Source organism: Phyllostomus hastatus, unplaced genomic scaffold (assembly GCF_019186645.2).
Source record: "Phyllostomus hastatus isolate PE091 unplaced genomic scaffold, TTU_PhHast_1.1 phas_scaffold_129, whole genome shotgun sequence".
NCBI classification, from domain to species: domain Eukaryota; kingdom Metazoa; phylum Chordata; class Mammalia; order Chiroptera; family Phyllostomidae; genus Phyllostomus; species Phyllostomus hastatus.
The window spans coordinates 3347092-3375068 of NW_025334009.1; the positions used below are offsets into that span (position 1 = coordinate 3347092).

The 27977-nt window shown below is 51.0% G+C and overlaps 1 protein-coding gene across 2 annotated transcripts in view; it reads right to left on the bottom strand.

The window, feature by feature from the left end:
- The window catches only part of RAD54L2 (RAD54 like 2), a 75650-nt gene that overhangs the window by 34626 nt on the left and 13047 nt on the right, over positions 1 to 27977 (bottom strand). Inside the window, exons 1-2 of one of the 2 annotated variants that reach the window (XM_045857358.1) lie at positions 15084 to 15133; positions 12946 to 13138 (exon numbers count right to left, since the gene is read on the bottom strand). In XM_045857358.1, the coding sequence (XP_045713314.1) occupies positions 12946 to 13084 (139 nt within the window). In that variant the 5' untranslated portion in view covers positions 13085 to 13138; positions 15084 to 15133. Of the gene's footprint in view, positions 1 to 12945; positions 13139 to 15083; positions 15134 to 27977 lie in introns of those variants that run through there. The other variant, XM_045857357.1, reaches the window with a different exon arrangement.

A 27977-nucleotide genomic window follows, 5' to 3' on the forward strand; every position in this document is an offset into this window, starting at 1 on the left:
ATAATAGAAGTTGAAAAATAAAAAAATAAATCCAATTTTAAAAATCTATTAACAACCCTACCATCCAGCTGAGACAATAAGAAGGCTGTCTCTAGGCCTAAGAACCACACTCCAGAGCAGGGCTGTCAAACTCATGTTCACCGGGGGCCACAGCAGCCTCGTGGTGGCCTTCAAAGGGCTGAAATAATTTTAGGACTGTATAACCGTAACTACTCCTTAACTGTTAAGGAGTTGAAATTACATTTGGCCCCTCGAAGGCAACTGGGAGGCTGCTGTGGCCCCCGGTGAACCTGAGTGTGACAGCCCTGCTCTAGAGCAAGGCCTGTGCTAGACCCTCCCTGACGGAGCATGAGACCAAGCACCCACGCCACCTGCAAGGAGACGGCACTTTGAGGCTGGGAGCCGCTGAGTTAGACTTGGGAGCCGTCTTGGGCTTTTCACAGATTAGTACTATAAAAGAGTGTAAAACCAAGGCCCTCCAAGTTCAAGGTGCTCAGACATAATTGAACTGTCTGCTAAAATCAGAATGAATGCTCTTCAGAGGAACATAACAATACAGACTCTCTATAATGTATTATGCGCAAAGACTATTATTTAATTATGAATTTTCAAATATGCAAAGAAACAGGAGAATGTGATCTATAGTCAAGAAATATTCAATCAAGAGAAACCTAGACGGCCAAGATACTAGCTTGTCAGCCACACCCTTCCTGGATAGGTTACCCATAGTAACTAACCATAAGAAGTAATAAATGTTATTTATTTATTTGTAAAACTTGTCATCTTAACTATTTTATTTTAAAGTTTTATTTATTTATTTTTAGAGCGAGAAGGGAAGGAGGAAGAGAGGAAGAGAAACATCAGTGTGTGGTTGCCTCTCGAGTGCCCCCTACTGGGGACCTGGCCTGCAACCCTGGCATGTGCCCTGACTGGGAATCAAACCAGTGGCCCTTTGGTTCGCAGGTCGGCACTCAGTCCACTGAGCCACACCAGCCTGTTTTAAATCAGTAAGTTTGGGGGAGACTTATGACACAAAATGGTAACTGAAACAGAAACTCGGTACCTGGGGTGCTGCCACAATAAAAAATAAATAAAGATAAAGCGTGGCACTGTGTTTGGGATCAAGTGGTGAGTGGAAGGCGGAGGGGCCATGAGGAGACTGGCAGAATTCCAGAAGCAACCCCACACCTAGTTGTCACCGTCGCCGCACAGTAAGAAAGGGAGCCCCAGTGCCCTGAGGGCGGAAGGTACAGGTTCTATCTGGAGACAGCTGTAGCTAATCTAAGAGCAAAGTGTAACCCACGGCATCTGGTGACTGGCACCTCACAGACTTTGGCCAGCCTCCTATGGGGAGAGTCCTTCCTTGCACCCTCTGCCAAAGGCCTCAAGTGACAACAGGCTGGCACCCTGTCCTCCAGAGCTCCCCTCCCAATCTTACCTCCAAGGGCCTCTCATAGCTCTAGAAGAGATTTTTCAGAGGAATGGTCTGGGGATCTGAATTGGAAAACGGGTAACAGAATGTTTCCTTGTTTCCCAACATACAAGTAATCCAATCATGGGAGAAATAAAAATAGAAGTACAGACTCCAGCAAATCATTCCTGGAAACCTCAGAACCACCGAAGGGCCAGTGCTTCCCTACCTGCCACTCACACCACAGGGAGTGAAGCGGTTCTGGACGCGGCGGCAGCGGCGGCCCATCGTTCTGCAGCCAGAGAGGTGTCGGGCCTGGGGCGGCGTCGGGCCACGCCAGCCCAGCCAGACTTCCTGCCCTGCTTAGGGTCTCCGGCCGGCAGCCCCTCTCAGGAAGGCCGGGCAGCACTCTCCTAGCACTTCCAGCGAGCCCGAGGGTGGAGAGTTAGAGGGACAAGCAGGACCTCTTATCCCCAGAGTGGGGATTTTAAAAGAAGAATGAAAATGAGCCTTTTTGCAGCCTTGGGGGATTACAGCCCTGCCCCCCCAGAGCTCAGGCAGGTAAAGCCCCACACTGCTGCTCGAGTCACCCCCACTCTCCCTCCTGGAAATCCATGTTAAATGGTGGCAGAGGCAAGACTGCTGCACGAGGTTTCCATAATATGCAAACTCCACTAGGGCATCCACGACACACGAGAGGAAACCAGGAGGGCGAAGAGAAACACAAACCGCTCATTCCACTTCTTTCATTTGAGAGGGGACTTGGGTACACCCACGAAGGTGACAGTCCCCCAAATCTGAAACTGCTGTGTCTGTCCACCTGGGAGTGCAGGGCAGTAATCTGGTCCTCGGGACGAACGGGGCGCGCTGGTAACCCCGGGGGAGGGGAGACCCACAGAGCTCGGTTTACTTTTCCATTCTGCTGACGAACGCTGTGTAGCACTGATGCAGCAAACCACAAAAAAAATTAACGCCAGGAGAATTCCCGTAAGGATTCAGCAGTTGAGAAAGGGCTGGGAACAAAGGCGGTGGTTGCGCAAGCAGAGCGTCCGGCTCAGTAGCAGACACCGCCCTGGGAACGAGAGAACGCGGCAGTGCGTACTTGCTTCCCCAAGTGCCTTCACTCACACACAACCGAGACACCGCCACAACCCCTCCCGACCCTGGGCGGTGTCGGGAATCCCTGATCCGCATGCAGAGGTCAGGACACACCGAGCAGCAGAAGCCGTGCAAGGGCAGGGCTCAGTTGCCAGTTCCCGCACTCCAGCCTGAAGGCAGCACCATTTCACCTGTCACCTATAACTGAAGAACAGTTTTTCAAAAGCGAGCATCGTCTGAAGTCACACCTTGGCAAAACAATACACTTTTGCATGCCACAGGCCTGCTGAACTGTCTCACTGGCTGAAGCCTTAAATGTCGACTCTGAAGGCAAAACGCTGGAGCGCACACTCTGGCCACGAGCGGCAGGGAGAGCCCTCCACGGCAGGCCGTGCTCGAAGTAAGGCAGCAGCCGCCTCATTGGGGCCGGAGAAAACTTAAAGGGAGTAAGTGCACATCTGGATCTCACTGCAGCTTTGCCCCCTGCTGAGTGAAAAGACAGGACCAAGGAGAAGAAGAGTGGCCGGAACGCACGTTATGTGGATGGAAGGAAGGGGCCCTGCAGTAAATCTGGACCCTCACAGGGCGATCTGATCCGAAGTCCCTAGCTGGCTGGGGCCTGACTGGCAGTCAGGAACCTGGAAGGTTTATCTGGAAGGTTTATCGTTGCCTTAAGCAAGCCCTGTCTACCCGCAGTTCCCTGCCGGGAGGTTAACACACCTCCAAAACTATCTGCATTCCAATCGTAGAGATTTCCCTGCCTTGCTTTCTCCCACCTCCAGGCAAACTCCAGTTTCCTCCTTAATTCCGAATCCATGACAGAAACTGCGAACACGTCATTCCCTGGAGCACTGCAGATCTTGCTCATGGGCATGTCCTCAGTCTGGCTGGAATAAACTCAGCAAATTTCTTACAAGATGTTTCTGCAGGTGCGGGTGTTCCTCCCATCCACGGCACTGAGGACGAGCGGAACAGGAAAACTGAGACAGAGTTAAACAGCCACACAGTTCACCGCCATCTTAGTACTCTATTTTTCAGGCTATAAAACACCCTCCCCCCCAATTTGGGAGGAATAATGGTTGTTAATGCTGCTGTTGAGTTCTGTTTACATTTACATCGGTGAAATATTATGTTATTAAATATTTTACCACATTTTTCTGCTTCAAAAAATTTCCCCCTATTTTTCTTCTCTAAAACCTAGGTGTGTCTTATGGTCTGAAAAATATGATGAACTGCAAGATCCTGTCTTCCCCAACCTAGGACACCTAAGAGTAAATGGTTTAGACGGGGCCAGCTTCCTCGGCTGGCCAGAGCAGCACCCCATGCGCCAGGGCTGGGAGCTCGACCTCCGCAGTCAGAGCGCACGCAAGAGCCGACCAAAGACTGCGTAAACCCGTGGAACAGCAGCAACAGTAGGAGAGGAAACGGTTTACGCTTCTCCTGAACACAGGGTCAAGAGCTTAAGTCACCCACCCAGAGAGAGCAGGAGCCCATTAGTGCCATCTGTGCCCACCACGCCCAGGGACGGAGAAAGTGAAAGGAACAAATCTCGTTTCGGTGCATCAGCTTAACACTGATGAATGTGCCACTGAGATCTTCCCCAGAGAAGTCCCCTAAACTCACAGCCTTTAAAGCTTTCAAGACGAAAAAACAGAAAATAGAAAATAAATAAATAAAACCCTCACGACGAAGGACCCGATGTGGGCGCCCCCCCAGCCCGCCTCCCTCACAGGCGTGCATCTCCTCAACTCTAAGGGGCCCCGTGAGCCTCGCAGCCGGAGGGAGGAGCACCGGGCAGTCGCAGCTCACCCGGGGCCAACCCCCCGACCCGTGACCAGGGCCCCTCTCCTCTGACTGCCCTGCCTTGGCTCACTTCTTCCACAGGCCTTTCCGGAGCCAACTGGCCCTGCCCAGTTGCTTGCTCTCCTGGGGCTTCCGCTGTCCTGGGCCCTTCCTCGTTTCACTGTCCCCGGCTTTAACTAACACCGTGGAGTCTTCCCTGCGCGAGGTCAGGAGCCCACACACCACCGGCCGAGGCAGACCCGCCCCAGCAAGGGTCCTACGGCCTCCGCGCTGCGGGGCAGCCGGCAGCGGCTCTCCCGGGGCGTGCGCTCCAGGGCCTCTGTTCTCCAGGTGCCCGCTGCCCTCCACTGCCCCGGGTCACGCCGGGGGAAACCCTCCTCCTCCTCCCCTTCTCCCTCTCCTCAGGTTCAGTCACAAGTTCTGGGGCTGAAGGAGGTGCCCAAACACCCCACTCTGCTTCTCTCCAAACCACTGCAGTACGGGCCCGGATTCCGGTGCCAGCCGCCACTGGGCCCCCCACCTCCCTCCCGCTGCCCCCCAGCCCACGCCGCAGGAAGAGCGAGCTCTCTGACTCTGATTGTGTCACATCTCCACCCACCCAGGATCTTTCAAAAACACTTTAAACCTGTCCCTTCTGCCCTTAAAGATAAGATCTGAAATGCTTGAGGCCTTTTCCGACTGCTTGCCTCCAGCCACCAAGGGCCTCCCTCCAGCCCCCTCACCCACACACCCTCTGCCCTGCGCCTCCGCCTCCGGAGCCCAGGGCTCCCTGGGGTCTCCGGCCTCGGGGGAGGCTGTGCCCCGAGTTCCCGTCTCCTCATCTAACAGTCCAGGTTCTAACGACTTAATTCTAACTCACACGTCTTTCACGGCTCTGTTTCAAGGTCAGCCTCCAGAAGGCCTCCTCCCGGTTTTCCCTTTGTATCTCGGCATGTGCTCAACGGCGGGTGACAGGCTTCGGCGCCTGTCAGTACAGCTGTGGAGGGGAAGTTCATTGCTGCGGCTGCTGTCCCTCCTGGGATGCTCTTCGGGGGACTGCCTTCAAACTTGGCACACCTGGCTTTTATACTCTCCACTGGACCAAAGACCACTTGAAGATTTCAAAAGATGATTCAGAAAACACTTCAGAACCTTCCCTTCGGGAGGCTTGCCGGGTAGCCCTGCGGCCGGTCAGGGCAGGTGCTAGGACGGGTGAACAGCTGCAGCGGCAGCCCCAGGCCTGCGGGGAGCCCCTCCTTGCCAGCCGCGCCCCGGGCCGTCCAGCCTCGGCTCCCAGCTCCCAGCTCCCAGCTCCCAGCGGCACTGGGGTCTGGTCCACCAGCACCGCGGGTTACCCTTCAGTTAGAGTGACTGGTACTGCAAATACCACCTCACTCGGGCCCCCAACAGCCCTAGTGAGTCGGCCACACTGTAGTTACTCCCAGTTTACAGATGAGGAAACCTGCCTCACAAAGCTGCAAGTAGTGAGGACAGGATTCGAACCTGCCAACCAGGTGGCTGACCTGGCCCCAGAGCTCATGCTTCTAGCCCCCCACTGCACAGTCACTCACTTCTCTGCCCCCACTTCCCGGGGAATTACGTGGGGAAAAGGTTTCAGAGACCAAGCACTCTGTCTTGGTTTACAACAAAGAGGACAGCAAAAATGAAATGCAGAGTGCTGGGTCAATCAGAAAATCATACTGGGGGAAGAGGGGATGGAACTTGACCCCCATCCTACACCACACACAAATCAATCCCCACCGCGGCCGGGTCGCTCAGCTGGTCAGAGTGTCACCCTGATGGGCCAGGGTTGCGGGTTCCATCTGAGGTCAGGGCACGCACAGGAAGCCACCAGGGACGCACAGTCGAGGGGAAGGCCCAACAAATCGACACCCCTCTCTCCCTCTCTCTCTCCCTCTCTCTCGGCTCCCCCTGCCCCCTTCCTATGTTTCTATAAAATCAATAAAAAAAAAAAATCAATTCCAGATGGATCATAGACCTAAGTGAAGATAAAACATTAAAGTTTCTAGAAGATAATAGAATGGCTTCATGCCCTTGGGAGACACAAAGATTTCTTGAATAAGGCATAAAAAGCACTAAACATAAAGGGAAAAAATGATAAATTTGACTTCGCTAAAATCTGTTCATCAAAAATAGAATTTAAAACAAGACATAAAATAGCAAAAAAAAAAAAATCCCACAATTAAGTGGGTGAAATTTCAAACAATATAGAAGGAAAAGACAGAAGTGTGTGTGTACCTAACAAAGGACCCATTCAGATGTAAGGAGTTACTACGAATCAGTAACAAATGTGTGGAAGAGCATAAGGAAGTGAACAATGTATTCAGGCACGCCACGAAAGCACAGTGGCCATCAAAGCACGTGGAAAGGGGCTGGACATCTCACACAATCAGGGAGACGCAGGTCAAACCCACAGTCAGAAGCTCCCACTCCAGGGACTACTGGAAAAGAGTGTTAAAGTCCCTGTAAAGTCACTCTGAGTGACTGAATCCATACATGACATGCTTTTCCGATGCTGATAAACGAAACCATCGTCTGTCCCCAGCAGACTTCTGTCCTCTGCGCCTCTAAGCCTGGCACACAGAAAGGAAGGCCAGAAACTGGTGTCGAAAGTGGCATGACTTAATTTCTAAGGAGGCTGTTCTGAAAAAGCGGCCCAGCACTCACAGTGCGAGTCTGAAACAGCACCTGTTCAGACCCAAGCAGTGAGGCCCAGGTCCCAGGTCTGTCCGAAACCCGGTCCCTGGGGGCAGGCACACTTAGCCCCGCCCACCTCACCCAGGCGACTCTGCCCTTTGCTCTCCCTGACCCAGCCGGTCATGGCCTCCGCCTTTCTGATTCTTAAACAAGCAAGTCTGTTTCCACCCCGGGGCCTTTGCCCTGGCCCTCTGCCTAGCACATCTTACTCCTGATTCTTTATATTGCAAGCAAAGAGGACGAGGAGAGTGGGTCAGAGAAAAAGCAAAGGCAAACTTCCTGTAGGAGAGTCAGAGACCCAGGGGTTCAGAAGGAGACCAGCTTTCTTTACCTAGCAGGCCAAGGGGGAGGGGGTGTCACCCTGAGGTCAAAGTTGACACGAAGGAGGCTTCCTGCCAATAAGATGGTTGTGAAGCAGGTTACACAGGGGACTGGGCATGCTACGTGTCTGCCTGCGGCCCCAGGGTCCCCGTCTCCTGATATGCCACGTAACACAGAACGAAGCAAACGAAGAAGAGAAGGCCTGTGCGTTCTAAAACGATGTGCCCATCAGGCCAGTCTGTGCCCAGGTCTGGTTCACCTAACTTAAACCAGGGGTTCTCGGCCCTTTTCATGGAGGGCCCTGAGTGCCAGCAAGAGGCTGGACCGGAGGCTGAGCTGGCAGAAAACGCTGAGCCAGAAACAGCAGGCATGGGGAACGCCAATCCCAGAGGCACCAGGTTTTGAACCTCCGCCTCTGACGACAGGCCCCACAGGTTCTGAGACCCAACACTGCCCATCCCAAAAGAATACAGAACGCCCAGCACAGATGTCAAGAGGAATAAAAACAAATACAAAACCCAAAACCCAGGGGAATGAAAAACCAAAGCCAAAATTTTTCATAGCGTGCCATGGTTCCCCTAACCTGTTATAAAAATAAAACACTATCTTCATCCCACTTTTTTAAAAGTCAAAGTCATGGTGCCATTCCCAACACCCAAAGCCTCCCTGCTCTATCACAGCCAGTCCTCAGACTGATGTCCCCCAGTCAATACCCAAAGGTCAAGGGGAGACAGCACCCCAATCTAAAGTAGCAAAGCTAGAAATGCTTTTATCTCCCTCATCCACTTCCTGCCCTGTCCTTCCCACCTTGGTAAAGGTTTCCTCACTCTCTCAGGCTTCGCCTACTCCGTCTCCAACCTGCCCCACGCATCCAGTAAGTCACCAAGTCCTATAATCAAGTAGGACAAAGTGTGTCAAAATGCTTGCGAACAGAGCTAGTATTTAGAGGGCAATTTACAGTTTTAGATGTTTATAATGGCGGGGGGGGGGCAATGAGCTAATAAGCACATTCTTAAGAAGTTTGATGGTAATACAAAATAAACCCAAAAGAAGTAGAAAAGGGAATATAGTAAAGTAGATACTATTTTTTAAAAGTTTTTATTTATTTGTTTTTAGAGGGAGGGAAGGGAGAGAGAAAGAGAGGGAGAGAAACAACAATGTGGTTGCCTCTCGCGTGCCCCCAACCGGGGACCTGGCCCGCAGCCCAGGCATGTGCCCTGACCAGGAAACGAACCAGAGACCTTTTGGTTTGCAGGCTGGCACCCGATCCACTGAGCCAGACCAGCCAGGGCAGTAAAGTAGACATTAAAAGAGAACAAACAAAATAGAGGGGATCACCAGAGCCAAAGGACAGTTCTTTGAAAAGGTTAATAAGATTGTTCCGATATATCTGTAAACTCTGACGAAGCAATATAACAGTGAGCTATTGTTATCCACTAGAGGAAACTTCAAATAAAAAGCCTTGAGGTAACAGTTTCCTTTTGGAAAGGGCTTCTCAAGCTCAGCGCTACTGACATTTTAGGCTGGATAACTGTGTGTGTGTGTGGGGGGGGGGGGTTCCGTGCAATGTGGGAGGTTTGGCAGCGTCCCTGGTCTCTACCCACAAGGCGCCAGGAGCACCCCCCACCCCTTAGGTGTCCTGATAACCAAAAACGTCTTCGGATGCTGTAAATTGTCTCCCAGGAGGCATGAGCATGCCAGGTTCAGAACCACTGCTCAAAGGAAACAAAAAAAGGGCCACCTCCCAACACACCAGCTAAGACCAGATTGTTCACAGCTATTCCTCATGTAAGACTAGCTGGCTAGTGAGTCTCTCTCCTGTTGCTTCTTTTATCCTAGGCCCCTCCTGTTCCACTGTCCCCAGCTTTAGTAAATGTACCTGGAAGGAAGGAAGGAAGGAAGGAAAGGAGGGAGGGAGGGAGGGAGGGAGGAAGGAAGGAAGGAAGGAAGGAAGGAAGGGAGGGAGGCAGGGAGGGAGGGAGAGGGAAGGGAGGGAGGGGAGGGGAGGGGAAGGAAAGAGAGAGAGTGGGAGGGGTGGGATGGGAGAGGGAGAGAAGCGGGCTGCTCTGCCTGTGAGGACTGCGGGATGACCAGAGGCCAACGGCAAGACTGAAGAACGAGGCAGGCCGTCTCAGATGCCCCAGCAAAGCTGCACAGAGTGTTCACGATGAGAGAACCAGAAATGCTGCAAGAGCTAAAACCGGGGCAGAGCAGCCATGAGTAACAGAAGTACCACTTATATTGGGGGAGTGTGTCAGTGCATAGCTCTAACACTACAGTGAAACAGAAAAATGGTCCTTGAATCAAACAAACCCCAAGAAGTTAAACACCCTAGCAGAGCAAAGGAAGAAGACAGTACCAACGTGTTGGGAACCGCCCTGCCTGGTTTCAGCAGCTGTGCCCACCCCACCCCACCCATGGCTGAGGCTGAGTGAGAGACCTTGGAGCCATAAGCCACTAAGGAGGCAAAGCTTATCTCCCTGGCAGGGGCACCGCCTCTGCCCCCTTTCACCTCACCCTGCTTGGCCGCGGGCAGATGACAGGTTAGCCAAAGACGGGTAAGATTCAAGGGAGGGACGACCTAAGACAGGCATGGTCACTAAGGGGCCCTCAGGGAAGGACTTGGGGGGCTACAGCAAAAGGGGGTGATGGACCCTCGCCCCCTCAGCTTTGACCTAGCCTGAGTCCTCATTCTGTCTTCAAGAAGTCTCCTAATCTCTTGGCCGCCTTACTTCCCCTGCCTGACTTAAGCCTGAAACAATGCCTTAAGCCTGAAACAATGCTGGAGGTGGGTGCAGCCCTGTGCTGGAAAGAGCGGGTTCCCTAGGGCGATCAGGCCTAAGAAAGAATATGTAAAATCCTGTGAAACCTGCTTTGTTTAGAATGCTCTCAATAAAATGATAAGGGTCCAAGCAAGAAGTGAGTGTTCCCCAAAGTTTTATGGCCATTTAACTATCTGACCCTGACTCAAAATAGGCCTTCAGAGTTCTTAGTACGTTATCTATTGTTTGATCTTTACTGCCTGGTAATGATTAATGAGCTTTACACATATACCCTGTATTCCTATGCAAATTGAATCCAATAAAAGCTCCTCAAGGCAAGGGTTGGGGCGCTCTCCTCTTGAGAGGGTGGCCGAGGCACTCCGAGGCTCGCTCTCCCCTTGAGAGAGAAGCCACGCCGTCCCTTTTCCTCCACAGAACTCGGTAGTCCGTGTGAATGTATCTCGTCTCATCCATAACGCCTCGGACACTGCGGGCCGGTGTCTGCGTCACCTATGGAACAATTTTTATCACTCCACACTTCATAAAGCAATGGAAAGACATCATTTGAAATTTTTAAAAAATTACTCCCCCTGAGAATTGTACAAATATTCTTTCAAAAACATTCCAATGATAAAGCTGCACCATTCCGAGACAAATCACAATTAAATCCTCACCACTTCTAAATAAATAGTAAAGTCCCCAGAAGCATATAATTTTTGAAAAATTAAGAACCTGACAAAGAGAAAAGGATTCCAAGAAACCCAGAGGGAAGAAGACAAGCTATACCTATAAAATCTGTCCAGAAAAAGTCCAGCCATTGTTAATATAACAAGAACCATTTGCGTGACAGTGATGTCACCTGGCGGCCAAGGAGGGTGGACTGGAATGCACATGCGCCAACAATGATGGATTCACTGTCCTAGTCAGTGGGGGTGGTAAACACCATGGAGTGAGCATGTGCACTGTGTGGCCATCACCTTCAAAATGACTTGAGTGAGTCGAGCGACGAATCCGCATCAAGTTTGCACTAAGCCTGAACATCCCTCCGCAGAAACTATTCGGACGACTCAGAGGCCGCAGCTACAAGCAACTGGTGACTGCCACCTTCATCACAAAAACGTACCCGCTCATGCATCACGTCTCATACAGAGTTTTTGGCAAAACATCAGATCACCCAGGTGACTCAGCCCCACTAACAGCCCAGATTTGTTGCCCTGTGACTTCTGGCTTTTCCCAAAACTAAAATCACCTTTGAGAGGGAAGAGGCTTCAGACCATCAGTGAGATTCGGGAAAATACGACAGGGCAGCTGATGGGGACTGGGAGAACCGTGTGAGGGCCCAGGGGGCCCACTCTGAAGGGGACTGAGGCGTCATCATCCTATGCACAATGTTTCTTGTATCTTCTTCATTAAATGTCTGCATTTTTCATATTACATGGCTGGGTTTCTGGATAGAATATACACCCACTATACTCACCAGCAGCACCTAAAATCTAATCTAAACCTGACAAGAGTTCTAGGGGTATCTGAAAGTGTAACTCTCAGAACCCAGGTGATAAAAAGCAGAAAGTGACAAAAAGTGATGCAGGTACCCAGGGACTCGAACACCATCTCAGGGACCACGAGAGCCGAGCAGGGCAGTGCACCCGCGCCCCTCACGTCGCCGCCACCCCTCACTTCTGCTCACTCTGCTTTACAGGAAGGGAGCGCAGCGGCAGCTGCGGGGACTCCCGTGGAATATGCTGGCAGCGAACAGCAAAAGATGCCGTCGGGGAAACAAAGACCAGGGATACGGTAAGTCCCCCACCAGAGATGAAGCGGAGTGGGGAGAGACGTCTAGCCAGTCCGAACGAGGGAAGGCCGATCCCTGAACCACGTGGCGGCTGCCGCAGAAAGAACGGAGAACAGCCGCGCCCGGAGGAAGAGGCCCGACGTCCATTCTCCTGGACCCTGGAGAACGGCAGGTGGGCATCTCCCTGGGCTCCTTCGGATCCACACAGTGACGGTCTCGTGCGACGTGCCACTCCACTAGAGTGGTCTGTTAGAATGAACCAAAACCTCTACTGCTCCGTCGACAGGAAGCTTACAAACAATCAGATCCCATGCTATGAAAGGTGAGGACTGAGAAGTCCTGTGCCCGGCCGGACGACCTCACGTGAGCCCGAAGATGAAAAGAAAAGGTCCAGTGCCCCCCAGCGAGCAGGGCAAAGGAAGGGCTGAGCCGAGCAACCCAGACAGGAGCGCCGGGGGCTGCCAGCTGCGGGGTGCGGTTCTCCCCCGGGAGGAGCACCGTGCAGGCCGGGAAGGGACCAGGGCCTGGCAGCGCTGCAGCGGCCGCACCGAGTCTCTGCAGCTGTGGACCCATCGGAGCCTCTCTCCCCAGGGAACCCCCTCCTGTCCACACGAGGGGGACTGTGAGTGTCACTTCAGGAGACGCACAGACTGGTCACTGTTACCCCCAGACCCACCTGTGACCGCCTCACGGGCCCACGGCCCTGGACCACCCAGTGTGGTCACAGGGACTCTGCCACTGACTCCTCCATGACGTGGGCAAGCAGGGCCCACTCTCCGGTCTTGGGGCCTGCGCCTGCACGTTTGTCAAGGAGCCAAATAAATGCTAAAGGTCCTTCTAGCACTAAGGCGAGGCGCACACAGAACCACCCATCTCCTGAGAAGGAGGACATGAGTTCACCGTCGCTGCGTTCCCGATCCGCCCTCTCGCGACAGAGACCTGAGAGATCCAGCCGGAAGCACCACGCTCAGCCAGCCGCAATGAGAAGCTACATGGCCGCCTTAGAGAGAAGGGTGAGAGCCTCTGGGTGAGAGCCTCTGTCACCCGCTGGAGCCGCTCACCATCCAGCAGGTCTTCCTCCTCGTCCCTGCTGTGCTCCTCCACTGCCACCTCCTCCTCCTCCTCCTCCTCTTCCGCATCCTCCAGCTCCACGTCCGGGTCCAGGTCTGGATCGCTCCCTGAGGCGGATTCGTCTGACATGGCTCCCAGAGGTCCTCAGTGGGCATTACCGACTCATGGTCCACTACAGGGCTCCTGGGAAGGGGACAAGCAGCATCAGAATCAGCGAGGGCTTCATGAGGGCATGACCCTGGCAAGGAGAAAACGCTGTGGGTGAACTCCCGGGAGCCTGAATAGGGCCAGCTTCCCAAACCCAAATGTCAGCCTTCCCCACGAGGCCGCTGGCCCTGGGCTATGCGTTGGTGACTCTCTCTGCCCACCTCAGAATTCCCATTTTTTCATCCCTTCATGCACAAACTGTTCCCTGAGCACCGGCTCTACCTGCACCTACCTACACATATACACACACACGGCTGCATAAGCACAGGCACTACGCTAGGCTCTGGGGACACAGTAGAAAGCAGAACAAAGCGTGCGGGGGTGCCGGAGGACGGGGTGTGCCGGCAGGAGCTGCTCCTTCACATGGCGGAGGGCAGGGAAGCTCTCACTGAGCAGAGGCCAGAGGGAGAGTGTCCCAAGCAGAGTGGGCAGCAAGGGCCCAGCCCTGGAGGGGGAGTAACAGCGAGTGCTCGGGAACCGGGAGCGGGTCCTGCCCGGGATAGGTGGGGGGGTCCCGCCTCGGAGCTCGAAGACAGTCCACTCCCCAGTCACCTCAGGGAAGGGCTTCCAGTGGGCAGCTGGCTATCCACCACACCAGACCGCCGTCCTCCGAAGCACGTGGGAGCCCCGGGCCCCCCGTGGCTCAGAACTGCCCTGTGCCCACCTCTGCTCTCAGGCTCTGTTCCAGCTCTTGGCGCAGTCCCAGCTCCATCACTTCCCAGAAGCCTTCGACCACTGCCCTGTGCTTCTGGGATCACAGTCCCTCTCCTGAACTGCATTAGCCATGCTGACCGTGTGGACCTCACTGAAGGCTTCGTACGGGCCACCGGGCAAAGTGGCTTGCTTTCTCTGGTCTGTCACCTCCTGGCCCAACAGTAAACCCCCAACGGCACAGATTCAGCTGGAGCTAGAAGCATGTTCTATTCAGATCAATCCTTCATCCATTCACTCATCCAGCCGTTCATTTGCCAGCCTGCTCTTTTATGTTTACTATGTGCAGGCACTGTGCACGACTATCTGTCTGCTTCTCTCTCCACGGTACTATTGGCTGTAAAGGTCATTTCTTCCTGAGGGGGAAAAAGGCAAACCAGGGTAGAGAGAAAGCTAGCTGGCCCTGGCCGTGTAGCTCAGTTGGTCAGAGTGTTGTCCTCATACACCAAGGTGGAGGGTTTGATCCCCGGTCAGGGCACATACAGGAACTGACCAATAAATGCATAAATAAATGGAGCGACAAATCAATGTCTCTCTCTAATCAATCAATCAATAAAAATTTTTTAAAAGCTAGGTGGATTGTTCTGTGATAAAGGAAATAGAGCAAAATGTTAACATTAACATAAAGACTCACTGACCAGTTCTTTTAATTTTTCTGTATATTTCAAGTTTTTCATAATAAAATGTGGGGGAGGAATAGAAGGGAACATCTTTCACAAGGCAAACTGCTCCAGACAACCACGTCAACAATGAGGTCACCCTAATAGTCCTCCCACTTCCCAAAATAAAAAGTGAAACACAAGTCTCTAATTAGTCAACACAAAATACCATTTCGGAACTGAAATCTCTTCTTAAGGCGCAGACACGACCCGAAAGAGGACTCCTAGAGTATGTTCTCCTGGACAGAAAGAGAAGCCAGATGAAGGAAGCTGGCTCCTTCGGCGCTTCGGGAAACGAGAACTCAAGCGCAAGACGGCTCCGTTAAAGCCACAGGGGTCACGAGGGAGCCCGTCCCCAGCGGGTCCTGGCCTTAGCCTCTCAAAGCAGCAGAAGCAGACAACAGCTGTGACGTGACTGAGCAACAGAACTCAGATTTTAGCACCGATATCCCACTTCCTTCCCGAAGCCCCTGCATACAAGGGCACTGAGGTGCAGGGGAAGGCGGCCCACAGACACGAAGCAACAGAACTCATGCTGGGCTGCCACTCACCGCGTGACAGAGCGGACTTCAAATCTCTGAAGAAAGGACTCTCTTTCCTTCTTAGTTCACTAGGTTTTGAAGGGAAGTAGTAAATCGATTAGGTACCAACAGCTTTGAAAGTGAGACTTTTTCCGAGCATTAGTATGCTAACTCACCAGGAACTCCTGTCAGGAAGCCAGTGCTTGTAACCAGCACAACCCCGCTCGTCCCAGGCGGCTCGGAGAGGGGTGCTTTGCTTACAGGGTGCCTGGCTGATTGTGGAGTGGCTTTCAGAGCGCAGTTTCTAATCAGCAAGTACCTCTCGGGGATCTGAATGCCTGTCGTTTTAGAGAAGAAACTGTGCAGCAGTGGAAAAATGTCCATCACCTCGAGGGGAGCGGTAACAAGGAAAAGCCTCCTATGAACCCCCAGTTAACAAACTCCTTCAAAACCGCAGCCCCAAGCTCCGGCTGGAAGCAAACGTCACGCACACATCAAACAACCACGAGTGCTACTAGAACAGGACAGACACTGGTCCAGCCCCTACTCAAAATGTTGTACCCACCGAGGACATTTAAAATCACACCCAGGCCTTCAGATGCCCATAACAGAGAAGCCGGGAAGTGATGAATTTTAAGCCCCACCCAATTTGGTTTTGCTCTCTCCTCCCCTTCCACGAGCCACTAAGTTTCTGTACAGAGGTGACACAATGAACTCTTCTCAGCTGTCCAGAACCACAGCACCTCCTTAGGAGGCAAGTTCTGCTGTCCACTGATCTCCCTGAAACAACAACAACAAAGGGAAGATGGCGGGGAAGATGATTCCGGGGCAGCAGTGCAATGTGCCACACTCTGCCTCTGGGGGGTTCCGCCCCCTGCCCCCCACAGACCCTTCCATGTGGGCACAGCCTTTCAGAACCCAGGGAAGGCAGCCAGATTCGAGAAATGGAGAAAGAATCTGAAGAAGATACAATAAGGGGAAGCACATACCATGTTCATGGATAGGAATAATTAACATCATTAAAATGCCCATACTACCCAAAGCAATCTATCCATTCAAAGCAATTCCTATTAAGATATCAATGGCATATTTCACAGAAGTAGAGCAAATATTCCAAAAATTTATATGGAACAACAACAAAACCCAAATAGCCATAGCGATCTTGGGAAAGAAGAACAAAGTTGGAGGAACCATGCTGCCTGATACCAAACTATCATACAAGGCCACAGCAGCCAGAAACAGCCTGGTACCGGCACAAGAACAGACGTACAGACCAATGGAATGGAGCAGAGAGCCCAGAAATAATATTTGACAAAGGTAAGAACATACAATGGGCTAAAGATAGTCTATCCAATCAATGGTGTTGGGAAAATTGGACAGATGTGTGCAAAAAAAATGAAACTAGACCACCTCCTTACACTCCACAAGAGAACAAACTCAAAATAGCTTAGACTCACTCATTAGAGACTTAAATGTTTAGACTGAAAACCATAAAAATCCTAAAAGAAAACACGCACAGTAAAATCTCAGAGCTTTCTCACAGCAATATCTTTTCCGATACATCTCCTCAGGCAAGGGAAACAGAGGAGAAGACAAATGAATGGACTACATCAAACTAAAAGGATTTTGCACAGCAAAGGAAACCATCAGTAAAGTGAAAAAACAGCCCACTAAACGAGAGAACATACTCATCAATGATCCATCTGGTAAGGGGTTAATATTGTAAATTTATAAAGAAGTTATATGACTCAACACCAAACAGCACAAATAATCCAACTTAAAAACGGCAAAGGACCCACCGAGTTTTGCTGTGTATGATGCACACCCATGTTTTGTGCGCACTATACACAGGGTTATTATGCCCACTGCCATACCCACGCATGTAATCATTAGATCCATGTGCAATGTGCGCTCTTAGTCTTCTCTCAACAATTTGGGCAAAATAGTGTGCATTATGCATGGAAAAATATGGTAAATACACACTTCTCCAAAGAGGACATACAAATGGCCAATACACACATGAAAAGATGCTCAACGTCACTAATCATCAGAGAGATGCAAATGAAAACCACTATGAGATATCACCTCACACCTGTCAGAATGGCTGTCATCAATAAACCAACAAACAACAAGTGTTGTCAAGGATGTGGAGAAAGGGGAGCCCTCGTGCACTGTTGGTGGGAATGCAGACTGGTGCAGCCACTGTGGACAGCAGTATGGAGTCTCCTAAAAGAATTTAAAATGGAGCTGCCTTATGACCCCGCAATTCCACTTCCGGGAATATAGCCAAAGAAACCCAAAACACTAATTTGAAAGAATATATGCACCACACCCCCCGTGTTCATTGCAGCATTATTTACATTTGCCAGGATCTGGAAGCAGCCCAAGTGCTATGAGCAGATGAGTGGATAAAAAAGCTGTGGTATGTTACACACTGGAATACTACTTGGCCACTAAGAAGATGGAAAGCTTATCTTTTGTGACAGTATGGATGGACCTGGAGGGTATTATGCTAAAGGAAAGAAGCCAGTAAGAGAAAGCCCAGTACCATATCATGTCACTTATATATATGGAACCTAATGAACAAAACAATCTAACTAACAAAATACAAAGAGTCTCATAGATAGAGAGACTACACTGACAGCTGTCAGAGGGCAGGGGGTTGGGGGGCTGGGCAAAAAAGGTGAGGGATTAAGGGAAACAACAAAAACCTCATAGTCACAGACAACGGGATGGTGACTACCAGAGGGAAAGGGGGGGTAGGGGGAGGCAGAAGAGGGTAAGGGGGTACATGGTGACAGAAGAAGACTGGACTTGGGGTGGTAAACACACAGTACAATATACAGATGATGTACAGTAGAACGGTACACCTGAAACCTATACAATTTTATTAACCAATGTCACCCCAATACATTTAATCATCTTAAAAAGCTGGAAGCACAAACTCCCTGAGCTCAGGGCCCCGTCTTTCACGAAGTCCGTGTGCCCCACGCTGCAGCGCATGGAAAAGGTGCTCGAGAAATACACACAGGAGACGCTCTTGGAATTGTTAAAAGACATGATTACATTTCCTGATATTGACACTTATTCTGTGGTTATATAAGAAAATGTTCTTAAGAAATACACAATGCAGTATTTAGTGGTAAAAAATAAATAACCTTCTAAAAGATAGTTAACAAGGAAGAGAAAAGAATTATCTGTTCCTAGTTGTCCAAAGATTTAAACACTTGAGTACAAAAATATCTTATTTCAAGGTACAGATTTGAAACATTTCTCTCTGGCTACTTAGTAACAAATTAGTAACAAACTTTGTTTACTTTAACACATAACAACTTAGGGTTACAAAGGCTAATTAAGCCTCCCAGCATGCCCCCGTGCAGACAGGCTGTCCTCCTGCTGGGGGGCAGGCCTCCCACTCTTCCCCTGGGCCCAGCAGGGGCTGGAGCCGCCTCTGAGGCAGGTCTCACTTCGGTTCCCTTCGGATGGCACCAGGTCTGGTCACAGCCACAAACAGACAGCACCCCACAGGCAGGTAGAAATTAGACTTGCCAGCTCACCTCCCTTCTCTGTGTGATGTGGCCCCGTGCTGAACAGTCTTCTAAGGAGACTCATGCAATCTCTCCTAGATTACACGTCTCACTGTTCTTTTCCGGCCCAGGTTATTCAACCTGGGCCAGTACTTGGGCTCTCAGACACACACTTCAGCATTGTATCTATAGGAAGTAAGCAGCCTAGGACTCACACCACTGAACCAATCAGAGTTGCTTAAGTAACTTTGCCCTGGAGGTCTCTCTATAGTCTCACGCTGGCCATAAATCCTAAAGAAAACAATAACATCTGAATATGAGCAAAGATAAGTGGGGCAGAGAGTATGCACTTGACCCAAAGCCAATATAGTGAAGTAGAAAATGACTTCTTTCAAACTAATACTCCCGCAACTTCTCTGGGGAAAAGCATGCGGAGTCTGGACCAAACTCAGGCTACAGATTTTGCAAGTAAGAAGAGAACCTGCAGGAAAACCTCATTTCTGTACACAGATAATAAAGGATGTTAACCCTTGGGAGGAAGGGCCACCTGTCGAAGACTGGAACACGGCCTATGTGTGCACCACAGGTAAATTAAAATGCTATTCCGTGGAGACAAGGCCAAGCTTCATCACACCAAGTGGGAGGTACAGAGACCAAAATAAATCACACAGGGACCTTAGGCTGGGAGATATTGTCACAGTAGAGGGGACAAAAGGCAAAGGCTGAGATGAAGCGAAGCTTGAAGAAATACCCTAAAGAAAAAAGCGTTATGGTCATTTTGGAGAAAGAAGGGCCACAGGAAGAGGCAGCAAGGCTGGTGACCACTCGGTGCAGAGCCGGAGCACTTCCTGAGACGCCGACGCCCTGCCGTTGCGATTGCAAAGGCGAAGGAACAGCAGACAGAGGACGCCGCCTCTCAGCGGATAAGCAATCACCGCACGCAGTGCGCGGCACTGAGAGCGGTCCAGGAACAGGCCGCAACCGCCTGCTCTCAGTGTGTCTATCGGCATCGAGCTGCAGAGCCTCACCGACAAATAAGACACACACAACGCAAAAGGTTGGAACAAAGAAAGAAAATTGTCAACAGTCAAGGATTATGTGCTTTCAATACAGAAAATCCTCAGGCAGACTATTAGCAATACAGGAGAGCTCAGTAAGGTGATTAAAGATCAATAGAGAAAAATCCATTTTACTTCTTATATGCAGTCAACACCCACTCAGAAAGTGTAATTTTATAAACATCATTTATAATGGCAGCAATAAGCACACGGTATCTAGTGATAAATCTAGGGGAAGACATGTAAGACCGCTGTGGGGAAAAAAGCATAACACTTCACTTAAAGACATTAAAATAGACCTAAATGCTCAGAAAGATGCGATGTTTATGCATGGGAGAGTCTACTACAAAATTGACTTTTGCCCTGGCCAAGTGGTTCAGTTGGTTGGAGCATTATCTCATGCACCAAAAGGTTGTGGGTTCAATCCCCAGTCAGGGCACATGTCCAGATTACAAGTTCAATCTCTGGTTGGGGCAAGTACAGGAGGCAGCTTATCAATGCTTCTTTCTCACATCAGTGTTTCTCTACCCACCCTCAACCCCTTCCTCTGTCTCAGAAATCAATGAATACAGCCTCAGCTGAGGGTTAAAGGTCGATTTTCCCTATAAACTCAATATGCTCTTAATCAAAATCTGAAGGCACGGAATACGCAAACTCTAAAGGGAAGGTCAATAAATTTCACTGAATCAAAAAGGAAAATGTCCACATAAGAAAGTACCATAAAGCAAAGACAAACCACAGTTGGGGAGACAGCTGCAAGCATAGAACCGGTAAAAGAACTGGTATCCACCATTCTGAGAAACTCTTAAAAACCAGTAGGAAAAAAAAAAAAAAAGAAAAACCTAGAAGGAAACTAATCAAAAGACATGACTAAGTAACTCTTAGAAGAGGAAATCCAAATGAACCAAAAGCATTTCATACACATTAGATAAAGTTTTTAGCAAAGTCTGACAGTACAAAGCGCTGGAGAGGCTGCTGGCTGGAGGGGCAGGGGGGGATTCTCACCAGCAACAGGAGGGGGTGCAGACCGATACTTTGAATAACTGGGAGTATCTAGCCAGGTCAAGGATGCCTGTGCCCTGTGATTCAGAATTTTACTCTTAGAGAAATCCTAGAACAGGCATGCAAAGAAATTTTGAATTTACATTGTGTCATAGTAAGGATCAGTGAAAAATAAAAAGCAACCTAAAATGTTCATTAATAGGAAGATACATAAACAAATTATAGTCCACTCATTCAATGGAATATTACACAACTTGAAATAAATGAACTAGAGTATAACATAAATCAACATCGATAAACTTCAAGGACATAATAGTAAGTGAAAAGAAGTTGCAGAAAGATAAACACAAGATGATAACCATTTATGCAAACTTTTAAAATATAGAACACAACGCTCAATGTCATAAGGAAACATGCATGTAATAAAAGAAGTAACACACATGGCAATCACATGTAATTCAGAATAGTGTAGCTCTTGGGGCGAGGGAGGAAAATGATTGGGAAGTTAAATATCTCCGATCTGTTATTTCCTCTAATGCTCACCTGAGGACGTGCTGATCAACTTCAGAGAGAGGAGGAGGTGGGGGAGAGAGAGAAACACTGACCGGCTGTCTCCCATACACGTCCTGACTGGGGACCAAACCCACAACCGAGGCCTGTGCCCTGACCGGGGGTCGAACCTTCAACCTTGTGGTGTACAGGATGATGTTCCAACCAACTGAGCCACCCAGCCAGGGCCTGTCGTTTATTTATTTATTTAAATACAAATATCTGAAGCAAAATTGTGGTATAATGTTGAGAAATAACAAAGTTGGAGGGCCACAAACATGTATTTGTTATATTATTCTGAATACGTTTCTGTATGTTCAAAATAAACAATGAACAAATAAAATAAACAATAAACAACCCCTAGTCAAAACAGTAAATAAAGGTTATAAAAGGCAGCTACACCCCAAAGTGATTTTTTTGGCATTAAAAATCAGCTCCCAAAAGGACCAGTCCCAGCCCTGCGGTGGGAACTGGGCAAGTGGTGTCCACACAGCCTTCCAGCGGTGGCGGGCCCCACGCCACCTTGCACGTCACGCAGGACACGAGCTGCACGCTGGGACCTGCTACGTTTCACAAGTCCTGTCCTTCTTACAATGCTCACACTACTTCTCACTGGATTAAAAGGTCATTTTTTTTAAAGTAACAGAACCAACACTCGATGGACATAAACTCACTGGAGGAAGAACACTCGTGCAGGGATGTAACAGAAGGGCAGCAGGCCCCCCTGCCTGAGCTGCAGCCTGTGCTGGACAGCAGGGACTAGCCCTGGGGAAGGACGGTCACCTCCCCAGGGAGCTGACAGTGCTGCGGCCTCAAAGACTCTTCCCTTACAAACAAGAGAAGCTGGGTCCATGCACTGGTGTTAAGCAACAAAAGGTCCTAATCTCAACCAGAAAAGAATCTGAGACTGAGGAGGTTCAATATTTATGCATGGTCCTGAAGCTCAGTCCTGGCAATGTACGAGGTCTGTCAGGAAAAGTCCAGCCACGGTTAATATAATGAGAACAGTATGCACGACATCGATGTAACCTGTCAGGTGAGGAGAGTGGACTGGATCCACACGTGTGGACAGTGAGGACTTTGCCATACGGTCAGTGGGGGCAGTAGGGCCGTTGAGTGGGCATGTGCACTGTGTGGCCGTCACGTTCAAAATGACTGCGCGAGCGGAGCAGCGAGTCTGCATCCAGTGTGCACTAAGCCTGAACACCCCTCCATGGGAAGTACCCGGATGACTCGGAGGCCGCATCTGTGGGCAACCGGTGATCAGCAGCTTCACCGGAACAGTGCGCTGCTCACACGTCGCGTCTCGTGCAGTTCTGTGGTGAAACACCTAATCCCCCAGGTGACTCAGCACCCCCTTACAGCCCAGATTTGGCGCCCTGAGACTTCTGGCTTTTCCCAGAACTAAAATCACCTTTGAGAGGGAAGAGATTTCAGACCATCAGTGAGATTCGGGAAATACGACAGGGCAGCTGACAGCAACGGCGAGAACTGTGTGAGGGCCCAAGGTGCCTACTCTGAAGGGGACCGAGGCGTCGTTGTCCTGTGCACATCGTTTCTTGTACCTTGTATCTTCTTCAATAAATTTTTTTTTCCGCAGTACGCGGCTGCACACCTCCGGACAGCCCTCGCAGGCAGGCCCCGGAGGCCGGCACGCGGACTGGGCGGTGCGGAGGAGTGCGAAGGCTGCCTTGTCCCCGTCTCTAGACACTGCCTCCGGGAGGTCGCTGCCTTCCCCTCTCATCACCCAAGAGGGAAGAACTAGGGTTTGGCTCACTGGGACTTGTAGGAAGAAATTGAGCACATGGTCCTCACTGCAGAAGACTGGGGAGAGGGCAGGAAGAACTCAGAGATACGGGGAACTCCACGAACAAAGACTCAGAGACGAGAGAGAGCAGGACGCGTTTGAGGAACCCAGGAAGTCTGTACTCCCGAAGCACAGAGTAGGAAGTGCAGGGGAAGGGGAGAAAAGAAGCCTGGAGAAGTAACAGGGTCAAGACCACGGGGCACCCTGGATGCAGGCGAGGGAGACCAGAGTGACAGGGCCAGATCTGTCCTTCAAGGAGGCCGCTCTGCACCGCAGGGTGCCGGGCAGAAGCACGGGTGTGCGCCGTGCAGAACTGAGACCTGACTCCAGCTCGTTTTCCAGTGTAACTCTGGTAACTCGGCCTCTCTCAGCCAGTCTCCTTAACTGTGAAGTGGAGGTAACCCCCTACCTTCAAAGGTGATGAGGAGGATCAAGTAGCGAATGAATATGAACATAAACCGAACTGTAAAGACACACGGCTCAGTAGTCAGCACACTGTAAGTACTGAAAACACGGTCTGGAAGGAAAATTTGCTGTGATAACTATGGCAGATGGAGTAAGGGAAGACAGGACACAGCAGCCAGTTACCAAGCCAGAGGAAAGGCCAGACCTGAGAACTAACTACTTGGGAGGAAAACAAACGGGGCTAGTGAAGACCTGTTCGCCAAGCCCCAGCCAGAGCAAGACACACGTGAGGTTCGCTTCCAGGTTTCCCTCGGCAGGGCCTGGGGTGCTGCTGCCACCTCCTCCTCAGACGACAGCCCAGACTGGGGACCAGACGCCACAAGGAACCCACCTTTTCCTGCCAGCACGGCTGAAGAGGGAGAGCTCTTTGGGGTCAGAAGGCCCCGGTGAATGGCACCACGTAACCGGAGCAAATCACTCGCCTGCTGCTCCTCTCCTGGGTGACACCAGCACCTCAGGTGCTGCAAAGGCTCACTCGACATATGACCCAGCCACACAAGAAGCACTCGACGCAGCACAACACGAACAAGTCCCGCACAGACGGGAAACTCCCTTCACGGGGTCCCTCGTGGGAACGCCACGGCCTTATCACAGCGTCAGCCCGCCCGGGAGCCCCGGGAGCCGAGGCGGCCTGGCTCCCGCCGGTACGTCGGTTCCCAGGCACCCGACGTTCCGTTTGGGGAGAGCCGGTTTTCACTTCCAGCACATGCGTCACATCTTTCACCGTGATACGCTCTATCTGGTTTCTAAACAAACGAAACTGGTTTCGGGGAGCTCATCTCTGGAGACAGCGGCTGGGAGACCGTACAGTTTTACCCAAAAGTTCAGTAAAAAGTTGGCCCCAAGCCCGGAGAGCAGGCATTGCTCCCAGACAAAACTGGATAAACCAAGCCTAGACACAATGAGTGGATACAACAGAACAGAGGGAAGAACACAGAGACGGCCGGAAGAACCCACACTGAGGGGCCCTCCCACAGTCCAGAAGGGCACCAAGTGGGGGGGCCCTGGAATGTCTGGGTTCAGGTCTGAAGAGTCAAGTGAGGCAGAAGTTAACTGAGTGTTAAGACACCGAAGTTGCCAAATGAAGAACACCCGGGACATAGTATTCCCCCTGCGACCCAGAGGTAAGGTTTATGGCAGCAATAAGAACCAGATGCTCCGCCCACGTTAAGATTCAAGACTCCTTCTGAGAGATTAGGCAGCCGGAGACACAATTTAGGGAAGAAAGAATACCAATGGGGACAAAATATAAACACATTAAATGTGAAAAGTACGTTTCCACTTCAACAGTTTATTTTATTGATGCTGCTGTTTCAAATTTGATTTCTCAAAGGAATGTACTGATTGCATATTTCACAAGACATTCTTTGGTACTTTCACTTATGAAATAGTAAGAGAACTGAATCTTCAAGGGACAAAAACTTGCCAAAATGCCCTTGAAATGAAATTGTTCTTTAAGATACTGTCACAGCACAAGGTTTCGACTTTTTTTTTTAAATCAAGCTTTCCTCTAAACATCTAAAATGTTTTTTAAAACATTTAATCTGAAACATCCACTGCAGAGTCAGTGAGCGGAAAAGCAAGCAAGCTACAGGGACCAGCTAACAGACTAGCCCTGGCCGCAGGTCTCTGGTGAAGGGGTTTGGTCTGAGAGCACCGTTTAAACCACCTGGTGAATCTAACGTGCCCCCACCAGAGCCTGCAAACAGCCCTGGTGAAGTTCATGAACAAACCCACCAACGTGGGAGACAGAGGACTATGCCAGAGATGCTTCTGACCTATCGGAGAAAGAAGAGCTTTTCTAAGAACATAAAGTAGGCACAGTAGAGCAAATTTTAGGGGGGTATTTTTAAGACTTTTTTCAATGTAATGCTGTATAAAAAGCTCAAAAAACCTTAATGTTTAGATCCAACTTTTAAACATAAAATCACACAAATGTTAGGTATTTATACACAGAAAAAATGCAAGAAGGAAGTGCACCAGGTTAACTGGTTTTTATCTCTGGGTGGAAGTTTAACCAAAACAGTGACTATTTGCGTCTCTATTGTCTTGTTTTCTATAAGTGTGACTTTGTCGTTGTACAAGCCGCATTTTCTCTGCGCACACGTGTTCTCCCTCTGTGAAGTCGAGCCCTCAGCGGACGGACCCCGCTCGGCCCCCTGCCCGCCCTCGCCCTCAGCGGCACCGTGTTTCGGGGGCTGCCACTGCCCCTCTCGAAGTCCACATCCAGGGCCCGGCCAGGGCAGGCTCTCGTGCTGCTGACCAAAGCCCGCTGGCTGTCCACCCAGGGGCCCATCTCAGCTGGGGCTCCCATGGGGGCCTACGGTCGGCATGGGGAGAAGATCATTAGCAGTTGAAGCCACCCGTGAAGAGCCCCTTCGGTCGCCCGCATGAGCGCAGTGTAAGTAGCTTTGTGTGTGTGCGTTCCTACAGATAACACACATGGAGAATGACTCCCGGGGGGGGTGATATTCAGAAGTGAGGCCCCCGCGTGTTTTGGTGCTCACACCAGCCCGGCAGTCGCGTGAAGATTTCAGCTTGCAGGCTTTCCCCACTCACCCTCCTCCTCGCTTCCAACTCGTCTTTTGAGTCAGCACTTCTCTGTGGCCCTCAGTCATCGTTGTTGCTCTCCTCTCCTCCCTCTTCTCTTTCCTGGCAGAGGACTTCCTAACCCCTCACCCCGCCACCTCCACAACGTCCCTCCTGCCAGGCAGGAGCTCCTGCAGGTTTTGTCGCCCACATTCCCCGGGATGCCCCTGCCTGCCTCCACTGCCCGCGCGGACACCCTCCCTGAGTGAAACGGGGAGCAGAAATGACCTCCTCACCATTCACATCATCATTCATGTGCTCTCTCTTTGTTTCCTTTTGCAAAGTGTATAGTTGAATTTAAGGGAGGTAAAATGTGAGCTGTAGTTCCACTGTACAATCAGAGCTCCGCGGTACTGGGAGACATAAGGGAGTCTCAGTGTTGGCGGACTTACTGTCACTCTAGCTAAGGACACAGCTGAGACTACGCTTACTGAGTGTATGATGAATGACAGAGACCCCAAATGCACCCGACTTCAGAGAAGGAGGCAATGGAGTCTGAGGCTTCTGCGCAGCTAGAAGGCTTCTTGGAGGAGGCAGACCTTGAGACAAACCCTAAAGCAGGGCAGAATTAGACAAATGGAGGCGGGGAGGAAAGGACGGGCCAAAAGGGAATCGTGGCTGGGATCTGAGGAGTGCGGGAAAGGCAGGAAGTGCCAGGTTTTCGGGAAAGGCAGATAAAGTGATTCGCTGGTAAGGGCTGATTCCCTGTCTGCTATTGACCGGTGCTGGCAGGCACCGAAGGGGCGCAGGCGCGAGAGCCCTGGTCACAGGGGGGCGAGTGAGCCCTCCAGGAGCCGTCCAGTCAACAGACACAGACCCGTGAGCAGCCTGAGACGTACGGCAGGCGGCGGCGGCTCCTCCTTCAACCCAGGAACGGAGAAACAGAACGTGGCAGGCCCACGGGACAGAGTACTTACTACTCGGCGATAAAAGGGAATAAAGTACTGATAAATGCCTCAACATGGGTGATCCTTAAAAACACCATGTTAAGTGAGACAAACCAGCCACAGAAGGCCACATATCACATGATTCCATTTATCTGAAATGCCCAGAAGAGGCGAATCAATAGAAACCGAAAGACTCATGGTTACCAAGGGAGGAAGGGGTAGGAGTGACTGCTTCCTGAGCGCCGAAGTCTTTCTGTGCTAACGAAATGTTCGGGAGCTAGGGAGTGACAACGGTTGTATGACCCTGTAAATATACAAAAAAAACCACTGACTCGAACACCTCAAAATGGTGAGATGCATGGCATGTGAGCTGTATTTCAGAAGGAAGGAAGGAAGGGAGGAAAGAGAAAGGCAGCTGAACGCAGGTTCTCCGGGGCAAGCGTGGTTCCGTGGGGCTGGAGGCTGGGGGCAGAGAGTGGGGACACTGCAAGTGGCGGGCCAGACCTCGGCCCGGCAGGACCCCGCCGCGGAGTCCGGCCCTTGCGCCGCACAGGGCGGGCAAACGCGTGGCCCCGGGCTCCGCCGCTGCTGCCTGCCTGGCAGATGGGACCACGACGCCCCTGAGCCCTTCTCTGCGGAGCCCGGGAGGTGGTGACTCAGTACCTCTGTCCGTGCAACCTCCTCGCAGTCCACGAGCCCCAACAGGAGTCACCGAAGGGCCGCGAACAGGGAAGTGGCATCACCTGAATTTCCAATTTAAGGAGAACTCTCTGGAGGCTGAATGGAGACAAGACAGGTGAGAACGGTCTGGGCAAACGACGACGAGACCCTGAGCTACAGTAGTGGCAACGGGAAGGAAGACGAGGGGGAACATTAAAGGCTGAGGAGGCAGAACCAGTAAGACTTTGCCGGCCGGCCGGAGCCCCACGAGGGTGGCCTTGCTCACCGCCGTCCCCAGCCAGCGTCCAGCGCACTGGCCCCACAGGAAGGGCTCCCTGAACATTAACCAAACAGGTAAGGGTTTTATCTGTATTCTCTCA